The sequence below is a fragment of the Sapajus apella genome, unplaced genomic scaffold, assembly GCF_009761245.1.
Source record: "Sapajus apella isolate SASKATOON/1434 unplaced genomic scaffold, GSC_monkey_1.0 scaffold29, whole genome shotgun sequence".
NCBI lineage: Eukaryota > Metazoa > Chordata > Mammalia > Primates > Cebidae > Sapajus > Sapajus apella.
The window spans coordinates 13,630,026-13,648,503 of record NW_022436969.1 but is presented as its reverse complement, the minus strand read 5'-3'; the positions used below and the strand labels follow the sequence as shown (position 1 = coordinate 13,648,503).

The window sequence follows — 18,478 nt, the reverse complement described above, 5'->3', positions numbered from 1 at the left end:
GGCTGGGAGATGGTGGGATAAGGAACCCAGCGTTTTTGGCTGCATTAGTCTGCTTGCTGAGCTTGGAAGTGAGTAATCAGTCTTGGTTCAAACTACCACAGATTTCCATCTTCCTTATTGAATTTTTGTAGATGTTCTTGAATAGATGTTTATTCATTGCCATTTGTCCTCAGGACCATTTCCAGAGGTTTTAAATGGTTACTTTTAATATTTTTCATCAGTTTCACAGTATGAAAATTAAACATTAAAATTTTTTTACTAAAAGGTATGTGAAGGACCTCTTCAAGGAGAACTATAAACCACTGCTCAAGGAAAATGAGAGGATAAAAACAGATAGAAAAACATTCCATGCTCATGGTTAGGAGGAATCAGTATCGTGAAAATGGCCATACTGCCCAAAGTAATTTATGGATTAATGCTATCCCCATCAAGCTACCATTGACTTTCTTCAGAGAATTGGAAAAAACCACCTTAAATTTCATATGGAACCAAAAAAGAGCCCACATAGCCAAGACAATCCTAAGCAAAAAGAACAAAGCTGGAGGCATCACTTCAAACTACACTACAAGGCTACAGTAATCAAAACTGCATGATACTGGTACCAAAACAAAGATATAGACCAATGGAACAGAACAGAAGCCTCAGAAGTAACACCACACATCTACAACTATCTGATCTTTGACAAACACAGGCAATGGGGAAAGGATTCTGTATTTAATAAATGGTGTTGGGAAAACTGGCTAGACATATGCAGAAAGCTCAAACTGGATCCCTTCCTTACAACTTAAACAAAAATTAACTCAAGATGGATTAAAGATTTAAACATAAGACCTAACACCATAAAAACCCTAGAAGAAAACCTAGGCAATACCATTCAGGACATAGGCATGGGCAAGGACTTCATGACTAAAACACCAAAAGCAAAGGCAACAAAAGCCAAAATAGACAAATGGGATCTAATTAAATTAAAGAGCTTCTGCACAGCAAAAGAAACTATCATTAGAGTGAACCAGCAACCAACAGAATGGAAAAAAATTTTTGCAATCTACTCATCTGACAAAGGGCTAATATCCAGAATCTACAAAGAACTTAAACAAATTTACAAGAAGAAAAACAACCCCATCAAAAAGTGGGTGAAGGACAGAAAACATTTATGCAGCCAAAAACACATGAAAAAAAGCTCATCATCAGTGGTCACTAGAGAAATGCAAATCAAAACCACAATGAGATACCATCTCATGATAGTTAGAATGGCGATCATAAAAAATTTAGGAGATATGCCGGTGGGGCACGATGGCTCAAGCCTGTAATCCCAGCACTTTGGGAGGCTGAGGCAGGTGGATCATGAGGTCAAGAGATCGAGACCATCCTGGTCAACATGGTGAAACCCCGTCTCTACTAAAAATACAAAAAATCAGCTGGGCATGGTGGTGCGTGCCTGTAATCCCAGCTACTCGGGAGGCTGAGGCAGGAGAATTGCCTGAACCCAGGAGGCGGAGGTTGTGGTGAGCCGAGATCGCGCCATTGCACTCCAGCCTGGGTAACAAGAGCGAAACTCCGTCTCAAAAAAAAAAAAAAAAAAAAAAAAATTTAGGAGACAACAGATGCTGGAGAGAATGTGGTGAAATGAGAATGTTTTCACACTGTTGGTGGCAGTGTAAATTAGTTCAACCATTGTGGAAGACAGTGTGGTGATTCCTCAAGGATCTAGAACTAGAAATACCATCTGACCCAGCCAATCCCATTACAGGGTATATACACAAAGGATTATAAATCATTCTATTATAAAGTCACATGCACATGTATGTTTATTGTGGCACTGTTCACAATAGCAAAGACTTGGAACCAACCCAAATGCCCATCAATGATAGACTGGATAAAGAAAATGTGGCACATATACAGCATGGAATACTATGCAGCCATAAAAAAGGATGAGTTCATGTCCTTTGCAGAGACATGGATGAAGCTGAAAACCATCATTCTCAGCAAACTTACACAAGAATAAAAAACCAAACACTGCATGTTCTCACTCCTAAGTGGGTGCTGAACTATGAGAACACATGACTAAAGGGAGGAGAACATCACACACCGGGACCTGTCAGGGGTGGGGGGCTGGAGGAGGGATAGCAGGGGGTGAGGGGTATGGGAGGAATAGCATTGGGAGAAATACCTAATGTAGATGATGAGGTGATGGATGGAGTAAACTACCATGGCATGTGTATACCTATCTAACAAACCTGCATGTTCTGCACATGTAACCCAGAAGCCAAAGAATAATTTAAAAACTCGATACTAAAAACACAATGGAATTAACCCCATCATTTTCATGACTATAAAATAATAAAGTCATAGAGTCAAAGTATAGACAATTTAGAAGATGGAACTTTTATCTTTTTAGCACTAATATTTAACAATAGGAACCATTTTCACTTAAAATAATCTGAATATTATATATACAACATAAATTTTAGTTTCTATAAAGAATCTTATAACAAAAATAGGCTCTATTGAGCCTATTTTTACCACAGGCCTGGCCAAATGTACACATTAAAACTGATTAACATAATGTGTAAAAAGGCTTGGAAAGAGTTCTATTTCAGTCACTTCAAAATACAAGTAGATTATTATTTTCCTTTGGAAGAAGAAACCAGAAAAAAAATTTCCTGATTGTAACATAGTGACAAATTTCAGATTATATAACACATAACATAGGATAAATGGCTGTGGCATTTTTTTCTCCAGTTACATTCTTTTATAGTAAAAGCCTAGTATTAAATCTTAGAAGAAAATTTTAATTGTTCTTACATTTTACATATTAAACACAAGTTATTTATTATTAATATTTGGTACAGTATGAACCTCAGTATTTGCTCAAATATAGAAAAGGTTACCTTAATATGCTGATAAATATCCTTAGATAAATCCAGCCGTGAAAATGTAGAAAAGCTTTTTACTGTAATTACTGGGAACCACAAAGTTAATTATACTCCATAAAAATGGATATTCATACTTAAAACCTTATTTTACTATAACACTATTTCTTTCCATTATTATAAAATGAACAAAAATTTACAGATATGGGCTTGGTGCTAGATAATAGCCATAGAATCTACCATATTAAGCAATAAAAATTGACATGTTGGTGCATGCCTATAATCCCAGTTATATAGGAGGCTAAGGCAGGAAGATTGCTTGAACCCAGGAGTTCAAGACTGGCATGGGCAATGTAGTGAGACCACTGTCGCTCAGGGGAAAAAAAATAGACATGTTTTTAAACACACTGCTAATAAAAATTAAGACATTTTAAAACCAGTTTTTTTGCTTCTAGACAGTCTCAATGTCTTGGATTTGAAACATGACTCCTTTTTGATACAATGAATTATAAAAGCAAACTAGTTCCACATATTAATTATACTTTTAGGTCTAGTTTCTAAGAAGTCATTTCTCTTTAACCTTTCTTATCTATCAATCATTTTCATATAATCTAATGTCCAAATATTATTTGTACAGATGAGTATCCCTAATCTAAAAATCAGAAATCAGAAATCTTCCAAAATTCAAAACATTTGAGTGCAGACACGACACATAAAGGAAATGCTCACTGAAGCATTTCCAATTTCTAATGAAAGATATTTGGATTAGGGATGCTCAACTTGTAAATACAATGCAAATATTCAAAAAACAACAACAACCACCAAAAAAACAAAACAAAACCAAAATCCAAAACACTTCGGATCCCAAGTATTTAGAATAAGGGCTACTCAATGCGTAGTACTATGGGAGCCAACCTTCTCCACAGCTAATTCTATAATGGCCATTTTGTTTGTTTCTTTCTGTAACAACAGTTTAAATGATTTCCAATTATTAAGATAGGTTAACACCATAATAGTTTTTTAAAAAGATAACTTACATGAAGCTTTCAATATTAAAAAAGAAAAACACTTATCTATTCAGTAGGGAAGAAACGATCTTGTTTATTAACGCCCTGCATATTTAGAAAGGGTTTAAAAACACATACATTTCCTGGGACACAAACTTACCAAATGTATGTCCTTACAAAATAACTTCACAGATCAATAGTCTTGAACTTACACAAAGACATATATATGATATACATTATCTTGAGTTAATATACAATTCAAATGTTTTTGCAGCAACTTTCTACCAGAAAGTACATTAATGTGAGAATGTATGTTCTTTAACCCCTTAAAAATAGTAATAAAAAATTACAAAATAATGTAAATGTAGAATTAAGGCTGAGACTACATATTTTATTATTAATAAAGTCAAACAATAGTTATAAAACTTGCTGCTGCTGAATACTATATGTATATACAGGATAAGTCTTTTGAAATTTGAAATGCCACCACTGTCACAAGTTCACTCATCAATTTAATGGTTTTCTGGGTATTTTTAACATTTCAATTCCCAAATACCTGTGCTTTTAAAATTTTTATCCTGAATTCTGCATTGAGTTTCCTCACATATTGACAATTAGATATCTAGCCTCTAGAACCTTCCTTACACAAAAGACAAAACATCTTTGTTAAATAAATTCACGCAAAAGTAATAAAACGGTTTTCAAGAAATAGTTCTAACATGTTCATTATAATTATACGGAAAAATAGTACATACACTTTTCTTCAGGATTAAGAAATGCCATGTACCAGTTTTAGAGTCACTGCCACATTAGCACATTTTCCTCTTATACATTTGCAAGATAATGACAACCAAAGGGCATAATGTCTGGAATAATTCCAGTAAATCCATATTGTTCAGTAAGATTCATAAAATTGAACGGTTGTTTCCAGTCCCATCTGAATAGAAATAGAAATTCATGCCCAGTTACTTGTATTGTCCCCAGAAATATTCAGTCTGGTAAGTCACTCTCTTTGTCTTCTGAAACAGAGATGCAGAAAGCAAGGCATTCTTAGTAAGACCAATGGCCTCTTCTGTCACCTCTCATATATCTGTTTTGGTTATAATCCTGGTCGAGGAGGAAAGAAAAAAAAAGTTTTAAGTACCAAAGGTTTCCTTTCCCTTATCTCCCTCATCATATCTGGATGCTTAAATAGCCAATAAAACCATGTTCTCTTAATTATAATTCTTGGTCTAAACAGATTTAATTAAATCCTTATATACAATCATTTCTGTCACATGTATGCAAAACAAGCCCCAAAGTAGTTAACACACACACACACACACACACACACACACACACACACACACAGTATATGACATATATAAGTAATTTGTATCACAGTGCTTTGAAATGGTATCATCTCAGACCCGAATTCTGCAGATTTTTGCTTTTTACTCCCTTTCCTTAAATAAACTTATTATTTTAAGAACAGGAATTATAATGCTTATTACAGAAAAGTCACAAAATAAAGACAAGCAAAATAAAACATTTAATATTCATAATCCCATTCATGTAGAGATGAACAAAGTGAACACCTTGACACATATACCAACAGATTTAAAAAATTCAGATATATTTAAATATTTTCTAATAGTTCCCTGAACTGCCATCTCCAAATAGAAGATACATATTTTTAACAGAACTAATTTTTAATCTTTATAAGTAGAAAATAATTTAGAAAACTGAAGTCTCCATTCAAGAAAACAATGGAGCCTACTGCATAGTATCATATATTGCTAAGCATACTTAATGGATTCTAAGATTTTTTCTGGCATTTAACATCTCGAAATCCAGATGTACTTTATCATGTATGAGTTAATTTGCAACATTTTTCTTTAATGTTTCATAAAATAATATCATTTCTTATAGTTAATGAAATCTTTAAGCTGATGAAACATAGTATATGATCTGTAAGCACAAACAAGAAATATTCAGTACACATATGTAAATAAAAACATAAACATAAATATACAGACGACACACATATAATGTACCTATTTCCTTTCCCACTATTAAATTTGTTCCTGATTGTATGGATGAAATATACCAATATTCAATACTGTTAAGATATTTTATTTCAAATGCTCTGACCTTTTGAGAGTATGAGATTTATTTATTTATTTATTTATTTATTTTTTGAGACGGAGCTTCGCTCTTGTTACCCAGGCTGGAGTGCAATGGCGCGATCTCGGCTCACCACAACCTCCGCCTCCTGGGTTCAGGCAATTCTCCTGCCTCAGCCTCCTGAGTAGCTGGGATTACAGGCACGTGCCACCATGCCCAGCTAATTTTTTGTATTTTTAGTAGAGACAGGGTTTCACCATGTTGACCAGGATGGTCTCGATCTCTTGACCTCGTGATCCACCCGCCTCGGCCTCCCAAAGTGCTGGGATTACAGGCTTGAGAGAGTATGAGATTTATTAAAGAGTTATGGTGAATAGGAAAAGACTGTGGATGAGAAAATCCCTAACAGTGATTTTAACAAATTTCCTGAAGATAATCAGGATGCAAAGGGGAGAAAGTCATAGTCCAGAATATACCAAATTTTCAACCTAAACTTCAAATACTGCCATCACAAAGCTAAACAAATGATAGCTGTGTGTGCGTATGTCTCCCCATGTGCCAAAAGCTGTACTGAAAATATGGTTCTTTGGCTTTCTAAAAACACTGACATTCTTTCTCCTTTTCCTTGATATGATACAGTATCACTATGAATTATCTTAGTGAGTATGTCAGTCACTGTTGCTGGATGTTCAATGGGTCTGTGCCTTTCATTCATCCTTGCCAAATTCTCTTCCACATGATAGCCTTTGCCTCTCCATTTTCTTCTTTCTGGATTCCTAATAGTCTGAATTGGTTCTCCACGTCTTCTATCTTTGTTTGTATTTGGGAATTTTTCTTTTTTGACTTTAGTCCTCCTATTGAACTTTTTATTTCAGTAATAATATTTATAATCTGTTTATTCATTTTTGTCCTGGCTCCTTTCTGCTATGTAGTAATTTTAATTTTATAAAAGAGGTCTAGTATCTTTAATAAATTGTCCTCCAGGTTGATATTGGCACTTATCTTGAATTTTGTCTCTCATGTTGCTGGCTACCCTCAGATGTGTGATGATCCCTGGTTTACAATTACATTTAAGAAAGAGGATTATGTTGCTAGCTGGAATTTCTTCTACTTTTATAAAAATATAACTGTTTTACCACCAAGTCTCTTTTGAGTGGAAACTATAACTGGGATAGGGCAAAGCAAGGTCATGGGTCCAGAGGTTTTGCTTTAAACATGTGGCTGTTGGGCCAAGTGTGGTGACTCAAGCCTGTAATCCCTGTACCTTGGGAGGCCAAGGCAGGAGAGTAGCTTAAGCCCAGGAGTTTGAGACCAGCCTGGGCAACAAAGCAAGGCCCCATCTCTATAAAATAAATACATAAAACTTGTTGAATTAAAAAATAGATAAACATGCAGTTGCAGAGCCAATTATCAGTCTTTTGGTTCCCAGAGGCCAACATTAAGCCCTAGGGTACCAGCAACTACCAAAAGCCAATATACCAACATTTAATTCATTTCCATTGTTATCTAACTTTGTAGTGGCATCTTTTTATGCCTGATGGCAAGGAAACAAAGCTTTCAAAGTTTGGTTTGAAAATTAACATATTATAGGCTTCCATTCTTTTTCCATTCTGTTCTATCCTTTTTATTTGCCACTCTCCCTGTTTGGAGCTGGACTTCTCACTCTTTTGTTTTACTGACTCTAAGTCCAAAGTATTTCTGGGGCTAAATCCAGCATAATCTGTCTCCTATTATTTATAAACTATTTCCCAAACCGTTCTCTAGTATATTCTAGCCTTGTTTCTATCCTGTTATCCCCAGAAAACCTCAATTAAATGTGAATGCAAAATAAAGACATCTTTGGACATGGAAGGGCTCCAAGTTTTCTTCCTATACATTTTTTCTAAGGAATTTATAAGACAGAGAAAGACACAGAATCCAATAAACAATGGATACAATCCAAGAGAGTTGCTAAGGAAGACCCAGGATGGCAGATTTACAGGCCTGCACAATTACCAGTCACTGGTACAGGAAGAAGAAGGTGTGATTAAGATACATAGGGAAAGGAAAAAAAAAAAAAAAATGGCAATTAAAAACTCCAGAAAAATTAAAAGCATACAAGAAAGAGTCTTAGTAACAATTGGAATAACACTTAACATGATTTTAAGAATCACAGAGTAAGGAAAATTTATTTGAGCCTCAGGTTTGGAGCACTAACTGGTGGCTGAAGTAAGAGTCATGACATTAGACCCCTATAGAGAAGGAAATGTAATTCTAGCACACAAAGTTTGCCTAGTACCGAAGAATATTTACATAGTCATAACAATGTAACTTTAAAAGTGGAGGCAACAACGAGTAACTAAAAATTAACAGTTAAAACAAGGGTTGCCTCTGAAGGATGGAACAGGGGTAAGGATGCATAGGACACATGATTTTATGATTATCAGCTCTTTCTATATCTGTGCTGTCCAAAATGGTAGCCACCAGCCATGTGTGGCTTCAGAGTAGTTGCAATGTAGCTAGTCCTAATTGAGATTTGCTGTCTTCTGAATTGTGAAGACTTTGTATTAAAAAAAAAATGTAAAATAGCTCATTAATCATTTTTAACATTGTTTACATGTAGAAATGATATTTTGGATATTGGCTTCAAGAACATCTATTACTAAAATTATTATCACTGTTTCTCTTTTGCTTTTAATATGGCTTCTAGAGAATTTAAAATTATATATGTGGCTCACATATAGTACACACTGTAAATCTATACTATATATATGTGTGTGTGTGTGTGTATATATATATATATGTATATATGAGACTGATGCTCATTATACTATCAACAATATTATAAACGAAAAAATAAAGTTTAACCCATACTCTCTCTGAATTGCTATAAACTCTTAAATAACAAGATCCAAATCAATGTCTATAGTAGTGTTGTAGTAACCGGAAGGTCTATGGCAAATTTAGTGCTTAGACTGTGGCACAAGAACATGTCCCTTACATCTAAGCCTAGAACTGCGCCTGAGGAATTTCCTTAGTGGGAAGTGGGCTCTGGTCTCTTAAACACTGGAAAAATAATCCCACTGATCATAAAATACTTCTTTAAAAAATTATGGCAAACCTACATAAAAGCAGAGGGAATAATATAGTGAATTTCTTATTTGAAGCTTCAGTAATTAGAACATTCTGCCAAGTCTTGTTTTGATATCCTTTGTCACTTTATTTTCCTGGAGTATTTTAGAGTATATCCCAGACACCACATTATTTAACCAATAGAATAACTTTCTCCAAAGAAGAGCTTCTCCAAAGAAGAACTTTCTATAACTATTTGGTAACCTGAAAGATAGTCCATACAAGGAAGACAGAACACACGTCTTTTCTATATGAATATATAAATTTTAAGTTACAAGTTGGTACCCTAGCAACCAGCAACAATGACCAATGAGGGCTTTTTACATCATTCTGAACTCGTGATATCTAAAAATTATATGTTTAAATCCACTGCAAAGAATCTTTCTGATGTTAAATTGCCCCAACACACTCTGAATAATCAGCTTAACAGTCTGTATAAACCTCATGCCCATGAACACATCATTCACATGCCTGCATGTGTGATACACAAAAGATATCAATGAACTTAAAATAGAATTTTTTTTTGCAACATGATGAGGGAGGAGTTTCATAATCTGGACTCTGCCTCTATGTCCAACCACAGCTTGGCCCTCTCCCTCTTGCATACCATGCCTTATCTACTAGCATCTTTTCAGTTCTTCAAGCATGCCACACCTGTTATTTTCTTAGAGCATCATGCTTCCTTCCCAACCTCTGACTGAAACCAACCTCTATATGGCTGGTTCCTTACCATCCTTAAGTTCTGTTTCAGTGTACCTCTCCTGACAGCTGATACTGTTTCTCTGTTATTTTCTATTACTTCATCATTTTTTCATTCATTATTTTCTCTCCCCAACCTTTTTTTTTTTTTTTTTGAGATGGTGTTTTGCTCTTGTCGCCCAGGCTAGATAGAGTGCAATGGCGTGATCTCTGCTCACTGCAACCTCCACCTCCTGGGTTCAAGAGATTCTCCTGCCTCAGCCTCCTAAGTAGCTAGGATTATAGGTGTGCACCACCATGCCTGGCTAATTTTTTTTTTTTTTTTGGATATTCCCATTTATATGTGGAAGCTAGAAAAGTTGATCTCATGGAAGTAAATAGAATGAATAGATGCCAGAGGCTGGGAAGGATATTTGGTTGGGGTGAAGAGATACGACCAGAGATATTTTTGTCTTTTTATTAGAGACAGGGTTTCACCTCATGTTAGCCTGGCTAGTCTTGAACTCCTGACCTCAGGTGATCCACCCCCCTCAGCCTCCCAAAGTGCTGGGATTATAGGTGTGAACCACTGCACCTGGCTTTTTCATTCCTTATAAATATCAAAAAGTTTGTTTACTTTTTAAATTGTCCCTCTACTTCCCAGAATTACAGAATTCCAATGGAGGTAAGAACCATGTCAGTTTTATTCACCAAGCAACATACAGCACAGAGTGAGATTTCAAATCTTAACTAAATAAATGTAGAATATGCACATGGACAGGGCACAGAATACCAACTCCAAACACCATAGTTTCAAGGGAACTCCTCTAAGGTTGATTTGATATGAGAAACGTATTCAGGTACAATCTATAATTCAACCTTTTGAAATAATATAAAGGAAACATCAGTACCATGATATCCTTCTGTGGGATGACTTTACTAATACTTAATCTAAAAGGGACAGTTTTCTTACTATGGAGTTAGGGTGCAAATGGCTGTGTTGGTTTTTGGGTCATCTAAATGACCCAACTGAATCTCCAAACCAAAAATTAGAAGCAAGTTAAAAATAAGTAATTTACAAATGTTTTTGCATATTCTATAATTATCAAGTTACTGATCCTATGAAAGAGAATGCAGTGAGCCAAACAATAGAAAAGCAATTTGACTTTTAACATTAAAAAAACCAATGACTTTTAACATAACATAAACTATAACATTTCTCAAGAATTAGCAAAAGTTATTTAGAAGACTGGGTATCCTAAGAGAATATAATGCTTAAGTTTTATCTTAATTATCATCGCTTAATTTTTTTTTTTTAATTTAAAATACTAATTCTGGCTCAAGGAAAGAATTAGACATGAACTCATTCTGTTTTTAAAGTATGATGACCTGGTCAGGAGCAGTGGCTCATGCCTGTCATCATAGCACTTTGGGAGGCCAAGGCAGGCAGATTGCTTGAGGTCAGGAGTTTGAGGCTAGCCTGGCCAACACAGTGAAACACCATCTCTACAAAAAAATACAAAAAGTTAGCCAAGCATGGTGGTGCACACCTGTAATGCCAACTACTTGGGAGGATGAGACATGAGAATCCCCTGAGCCTGGGAGGTGGAGGTTGCAGTGAGCCACGATTGCACCACTGCACTCCAGCCTGGGCAACAGGACAAGACGTCATCTCAAAAAAAAAAAAAAAAAAAAAAAAAATGGTATGATGAGACCCAAGAACTTTTTTGAAACCCAAGCATAGTTTTCAAGTCATAACAGACTCACCTATTTTGTCTTGTAACTTCTCGTCTCATTCTTTTAGGAGGAATTGGACAATCTGTCATCTCAACCTTTGGCGATTGGCGCAATGAGTCATTACACTTACGTATGGGAGTCATACCTGTGAAGATGGAAAATGTAGAAAGTTGCTTTACAATAAAAACAATGGAATTATTTGATGAGAGAAATGCAAACATGAATATGTCAAAATTTATAGAAAAAGAATTAGGAAAGAATACTGAGAATGCCTCTTATTACTTCTGGTAAAAGAATAGTTTATAACCATTTATCAGATAGGACTTAGAGGTTAAGAGTTTCTGTTGATTTAAGTTCTGAATCATTTGCATTCTTTTTTCTTGTAGTTGGATTCTCTCTCATCATAAATATTTATTTTCATATAAAGAAAGTAGAAGTTAACAAAGCGTAAAGACTTACCTAGTTTTTCCTCTATTAGTTTGAGATTTTTCTCATGTTCATCAAGTTCTTGCTTTTTCTTCTTCATATCTGGAGTACGAAGGTACTCTAACTGACTGTTAAGATCCTTATTCACACTGTCTAGTTTGCACACAGCAGAACGATACTGCTGAAGAAGATCTGTAAAGAAACCAAAGACATTTGATTAAATTACTGCTATCACACCAAACCCATGTTTTAGGGGAAAAAATTAGTAAACTGGGATTTGTGTTACGGTATCGTATGGGAGCTACTTTTAAAGCCATAAAACATTCAATATAAACAAATGAAATTTAAAAAGCATAGTAAAGATCCCAGCACAAAATTGTTAAATTTAATTTTCTTTAAGTTTATTTCTGTATCAGGGAAGAATTCTCTAAAAAGTGCTCTGTTTTATTGGCTCACTCTCTCAAGCGAATGTTTATATCTTGTCCGATATTCAATATTCAGTCTAATTCCATGTGGACAAATTTGGCAGGGGGAAGGCAAGTACATTAAATTTTGTATTGTTAGAAAATCACTGCTTCCCAAATGAAAACTGATGAGTAATAAGGGGTTTCTAAAAAAAACATTTGTAAATGTAACTGACAGTGAGCATGCTGTGGTTCAAACTTGGCTGCAATGCAACTCATTAATTGTTCTTATTCTTTGTACAGTAGAAAGAAAATCATTGCTTCCAAAAGGCATGGCTATTATGCTTAAACACAGGATTTTTCAAAAATACACTCAGAAAAATACTTCACTTTCAAAAATTTTAACTTTCCTTAAATTACTTTGTTTAAAAATGTATTACATTGTTTAAATTAATGACCTGGGAAAAGTACAGAATAGTATACAGAAAAGGACTATAAAACAACATTGTTAGAATAATCCAACTTATTTTAAACTATATATACTCCTATATGTATAGACAAAAGGCTAAAAGATGATACAGTAAATTATTAACAATGTTTAATCTCTGGGTTTGGGAATAATGAGATTTTTAAAAAATTCATGGTGCTGCCTGTATGTTCCAATTTTTTCCCATAATAATCCTGTGTTCTTTTTGCCATAACAATACATTTTGAAAGTCCAAAAATAGTATTACATTATTCAGGTTTGAGATTATTGCCTGCCTGCATGATTTATTAGACACTAAGTATTAAATAGTGACTACACTCTAGGCTAGGGGTTAGTAAACTACCACTCACGGGCCAAGGATGGTTTATTCAGTTGTTTTTGTTTTTTGAGACAGAGTCTTACTCTGTCGCCCAGGATGGAGTGCAGTGACACAATCACTGCTCACTGCAGCCTCAACTTCCCGGGCTCAAGTGATTCTGCCACCTTAGCTTCATGAGTAGCCTGGACTACAGGCACAAGCCACCATGCCTATCTAACTTTTGTAGAGATGGGGTTTCACCACGCTGTTCAATCTTTGGGAGGCCAAAGTAGGTGGACTGCTTGAGCCCAGACTGGTCTCGAACTCCTGGGCTCAAGCGATCTGACCACCTCGGGCTCCCAAAGTGCTGGGATTATAGGAGTGAGCCAGTGTGCCTGGCCTATCCATTTTAAAATGGTTACATTTTAAACAGCTATATAAATATCTTCATAATATCCTTGATTTTGCCAGTTGGCTTGCAAAACCTAAAACATTTAGCATCTGGATAAGGCTCTAGTCACACAGCAAGATGATCAATATCTAGGGGAATGGACATATAAACACTCAATCACTTAACAAATATACATAAGTAGTTTATATATAAAACTGTGGAAAAAATTAATTCTATAAGGGTCAAGAGTAGTGTTATTTTTAAAAAAAACTACCTAATTTTCTAGAAATCTACACTTAGAATGAGTGGCCAAATTACACATACACATCTGTGTGTGCTTGTGAATATATTCATATTTAAATACAAATTCTATACGTGAAACCGAGTGACAATAAGACCCTTATGTTCCTTATGCTATATAGTTTATTGGGAACTTTATTCTGGTCTGATAGCACTTCTAATTCCACATTAAAGCAATGTAATTATTATTACATATAAAATGATGTTTATTTTGTATGTAATGAGTTACAATATTACATACAAAATAACGCTTGTTTTGTATGTAAATGAGTTACAATATTACATACAAAATAATGCTTATTTTGTATGTACATGAGTTACAATATTAAGAAAGACAGGTTATTTCAACATGTTCGGGAGAATGACTATGCGAAGCTACTAGAAACAACACAAAAGGACTGAAAGTATATCTGAAAGGCTGTTATTAGGTAAGTGTGTAAGGACTGCTCAAACATGGGTTAATAGAAGGCTGAAGCAACTTTCTCACCACTGAAGGATTTATGCAGTTTAGATGCGTAAGCAGACTTTCCTGAATAATATTTAGTGCTCTTCAAATTTTGTGCACCACATAATTCTAAGAAACCTACTGGCAAAAACAAAACAAAACAAAAAACAAAAAAAAACCCTGATAAACACTTATGACTGGGAAAAAATACACTAGAACCTCTGCTTTGACTTGCTTCAAATAACCCACCCAGGAAGAGAAAGATAGAGGCAAGCTGTGACAGGGTGGGTATAAATGAAACAAGACTGGCAATGTTTTAATAATCAAAGCTCCTTCCTGGGTTTCCCCTTTCTATTTTACATAGTCTGGAAAATCTCTCCATGCAGTAAGCTGAGGCAACCATAGGGCTACTTCAGTTGATTCCCATTTCTCAGGAATCGCCATTCTTCATTGGTTAATATCCAAAGTCTTGAAAGCTATTCTTTCACATATTTTGCTCAGTGCTTTGTTTTTGTTTGTGTTTTTGAGGCAGAGCCTCACTTTGCCACCCAGGCTGGAATGTAATGGCACAATTGCTGCTCACAGCAACCTCAGCCTCCCGAAGAAGTGGAACTACAGGAGCAAGCCACTAGGCCCAACTATTTTATTTTTTTGTAGAGATGAGGTGTCACTGTATTGCCCAGGCTGATCTGCCCACCTTGGCCTCCCAAAGTGCTGGGATTATAGGTGTGAGCCACTGTGCTCTGGGCCTCAGTGCTTTTTTTTCCTTTGGCTTGTTTTCATGTAAGTCATTCCATCTTAGTGAGAAGCAGAAGTCTCTGTTCTTAGGTATTCATGCATGTTTATTTTTGTTTGTATTTAGGATCAACATTTTTAGCTGTAGAAACATCTTTTAAAACTTATTTTTGTTGTTCCTGTATATGACCTTTTTCTTTCCCATTATATCTTCTAACTACTTACTGTAAGATTATATGAAGGCTATTTTTGTATGCTAATTATATAACTTTCTCCCATAAATAAGTTATTTTAATTTTTATCCTTGATTACCTTGGGTTTTATAGGTATATTGTTATATAATCTACAAATAGTTACAATTTTATTTCCTTTCCAATTCTCATTACTTTTTCATTTTAAAAATTGATATATGACAGATGTACACATTTTCAGGGCACATGTGATATTCTGATACATTTATATAATGTGTCAAGATAAATAAGGATAATTGGGATATCCCTCATCTTAATATTTCTTCTGCATGCTAGGGACATTTGAATTATGTTCTTCTACCCATACTGTGGTATTTTGTTTTTTGAGATGGAATCTCACTCTATCACCCAGGCTGGAGTGCAGTGGCATGATCTTGGCTTACTGCAACCTCTGCCTCCTAGGTTCAAGTGATTCACCTGCCTCAGCCTCCCAAGTAACTGGGAACTCCTGACCTCAGGTGATACACCTACCTCGGCTTCCCAGAGTGCTAGGATTATAGGCATGAACCACCATACCTGGCCTGTACTGTGTTTTATCCTAAACATACCAGCCTATGATAAAGTTTAATTTATAAATTAGGTACAGTAGAGATTAACAATAGTAAAAATATACTGTAATAAAGCTATATGAACATGGTCTTTCCCTCTCAAAGTATCTTGTACTGCATTCATCTATTCTTGGACTATTGTTGACTTCCAAATTTTGGTAATTAAATTTATACAAAACAAAACTGCAGGGAAGGGGGGACTACTGCAAGCACTTATGATAAGATGCTTCTCTTGAGTTTATTATTAACAACTCCTTCTCTCTTCTGTCTACATCCTGGCTTCTATAGTGTCCTCAGTTATTTTCTTTGCATTTTAAAAATATTTCTATTTCCAAGATCTCTAGAGAAAACTTGAAATAATACAGATGCTCCTCAACTTATGATGAAGTTATATCCCAATAAACCCATCACAACTTGAAAATATTGTAAAAGTTGAGTGTGTGGTTCCAACTTATGGTATTCTCAACTTATTAAGAGCTTATCCAGACATATTCCTATTGTAAGTTAGGAAGTGTACTGAATATGTATTGGTTTAACACCATTGTAAAGTTAAACCTAAGTTGAAACATCCTAAGTCTGTATAGGAAACAAACAGTGGGGAAAAAAACCAGTGGGTCTACCATCTCACTTTTTTCTTTTCAGTCCACAGGTTTACAGGTTTAATTTTTAACATGTGTAATATTTGTATTTTTATTCACCTTCCACTTAACTTTGATGTAGACATTCTCCAGATTATAAATTCAATTAAAGGATTTAAGATTTCTGTGTTTTACTTGAAAAACAAGGCTATGGCCAGACACAGTGGCTCATGCCTGTAATCCCCAGCACTTTGGGAGGCCAAGGCAGGCAGATTGCTTGAGCCCAGGAATTTGAGACCAGTCTGGGCAACATGGTGAAACACCATGTCTACCAAAAAAAAAAAAAAAAAAAAAAAAACCACCACCACCACCAAAAACCAAAAAAATTAGCCAGTGTGGTGGCAGAAGCCTGTAGTTCCAGCTACTCAAAAGGCTAAGGTGGGAGGATCATCTGAGCCTAAGAAGTTGGAAGGCTATGGTGAGCCATGATCATGCCACTGCATTCCAACCTGGGCAACAAAGTGAGACCCTGTCTCAAAACAAAAACGAAAAACAAATAAAAAGAAAAAAAAGCTGTGATATTCATCTGAGTAAAACAATGCCTTATCTATATTTAGAATTGTTTGTTTAGGCACATTTCCTAGAAGATCAATTATGCTTTAAAAGAACATGAATTTGGCTGGGTGTGGTGGCTCACATTGCAATCCCAGGAGAGGCTAAGGTGGGGAGATAGCTGAGGTCAGGAATTTGAAACCAGCCTGGCCAACATGGTGAAACCCCATCTTTACAAATATATAAAAATTAGCTGGGCCTGGAGGCACACACCTGTAATCCCAGCTACTTGGAAGGCTGAAGCACAAGAATCACTTGAACCTGGCAGGTGGAGGTTGCAATTAGCTGAGTTTGTGCCACTGCACTCAAGCTGGGGCAACAGAGCGAGGCTCCATCTCAAAAAATAAAAAAAATAAAAAATGAAAATAACATGAATACTAAAAGCAATTAGTAAATTTTTCTGATTATGAAAGTGACACAATGTTCACTGAGGCAGGTATGGAAAATATATAGAAAAGGGATAATGGAGAAAAAAATTATCTCAATTATATAATCCAGAATTACAGAAAAGTATTTTTCTTTCTACTCTTTCTTCAATGTGGTAACGAATACACACTGTTCTAAACATGGGAAACTTAACTAACCTTTTTGAGCCTCAACTTCTTCATCTATAAAATGAAGATAACAGTAGTAAATAAGATCATTCATGTGACAACCTTAACAGGGTGTCTGCTACATAATATTTCATAATACATAAATATCCAGTAATTTTTTTTCTTATGCTCTGATTTGCTCTTATCTCATACCAAATACTATCATGCAAGATGATGTATAGGCAAATTATTTAGAAGACAAATACTTTGCTTATAACTATGCTAGTAGTAGACAATTTTTATTGTGAATGGCCTTCCTCAAAATTGCTTTTGCTCTGAGAATGATTCCATGATATCCAGGGGAACGTCCCCAAAGCTGTTTGCTTTATTTGATCTGTACTAAATCCAGCTGACCTGGAAGGCATTGGGCATTTCTTTCTCCTGGTAGTGGTGAGAGTTCGGTTGTATTAAAATTGCAGGGTGAAGGTATATGGAACACAAGGCTGCTGACTGTCCCAGAGTTGTCTCTGAGTTTGTCTTGGCTGTTTCCATCTCCTTTAAATCTGTGGTATCTTCCAGTTTCCTTCCAATAGATTCCTGTTTGGCTTAAAGTAGTCACAGATGGTTGCTTACAACCAAAAGTACTTTATATGATTAGTAACCTTACTTGGTCTCCTTTGAGTTCTTATCAATGAATCATTAGTCTATATGTAGGAGTGTATCTTTGAAGATATGACATTTGTGTATTTTTAAGTTCCATAGGTAATTCTTTCTGGTACTGGGAACTACTGCCATAACACGCTTATGTATAGAGTTGAGGCCTTTTACATTGGTTCACTGACCTTGATTAAAATGTTTTCTCTGATTTCTTATCAGTTTCTTTAGATACTTACTCATTGCAGAGACTGTATGTGTTAACTGACATCATAAACAGAAGTATGACTCTTCTTCCCACCAC

At 35.3% G+C, this 18,478-nt stretch overlaps 1 protein-coding gene across 2 annotated transcripts in view; it reads right to left on the bottom strand.

Moving 5' to 3' along the window:
• Window positions 1-2,563: 2,563 nt before the first annotated feature.
• The window catches only part of SMCHD1 (structural maintenance of chromosomes flexible hinge domain containing 1), a 159,599-nt gene continuing 143,684 nt past the window's right edge, over window positions 2,564-18,478 (bottom strand). The window contains exons 46-48 of one of the 2 annotated variants that reach the window (XM_032293271.1): window positions 11,972-12,130; window positions 11,543-11,657; window positions 2,564-4,987 (exon numbers count right to left, since the gene is read on the bottom strand). In XM_032293271.1, coding sequence (XP_032149162.1) covers window positions 4,963-4,987; window positions 11,543-11,657; window positions 11,972-12,130 — 299 coding nt within the window. In that variant the 3' untranslated portion in view covers window positions 2,564-4,962. Of the gene's footprint in view, window positions 4,988-11,542; window positions 11,658-11,971; window positions 12,131-18,478 lie in introns of those variants that run through there. The other variant, XR_004273454.1, reaches the window with a different exon arrangement.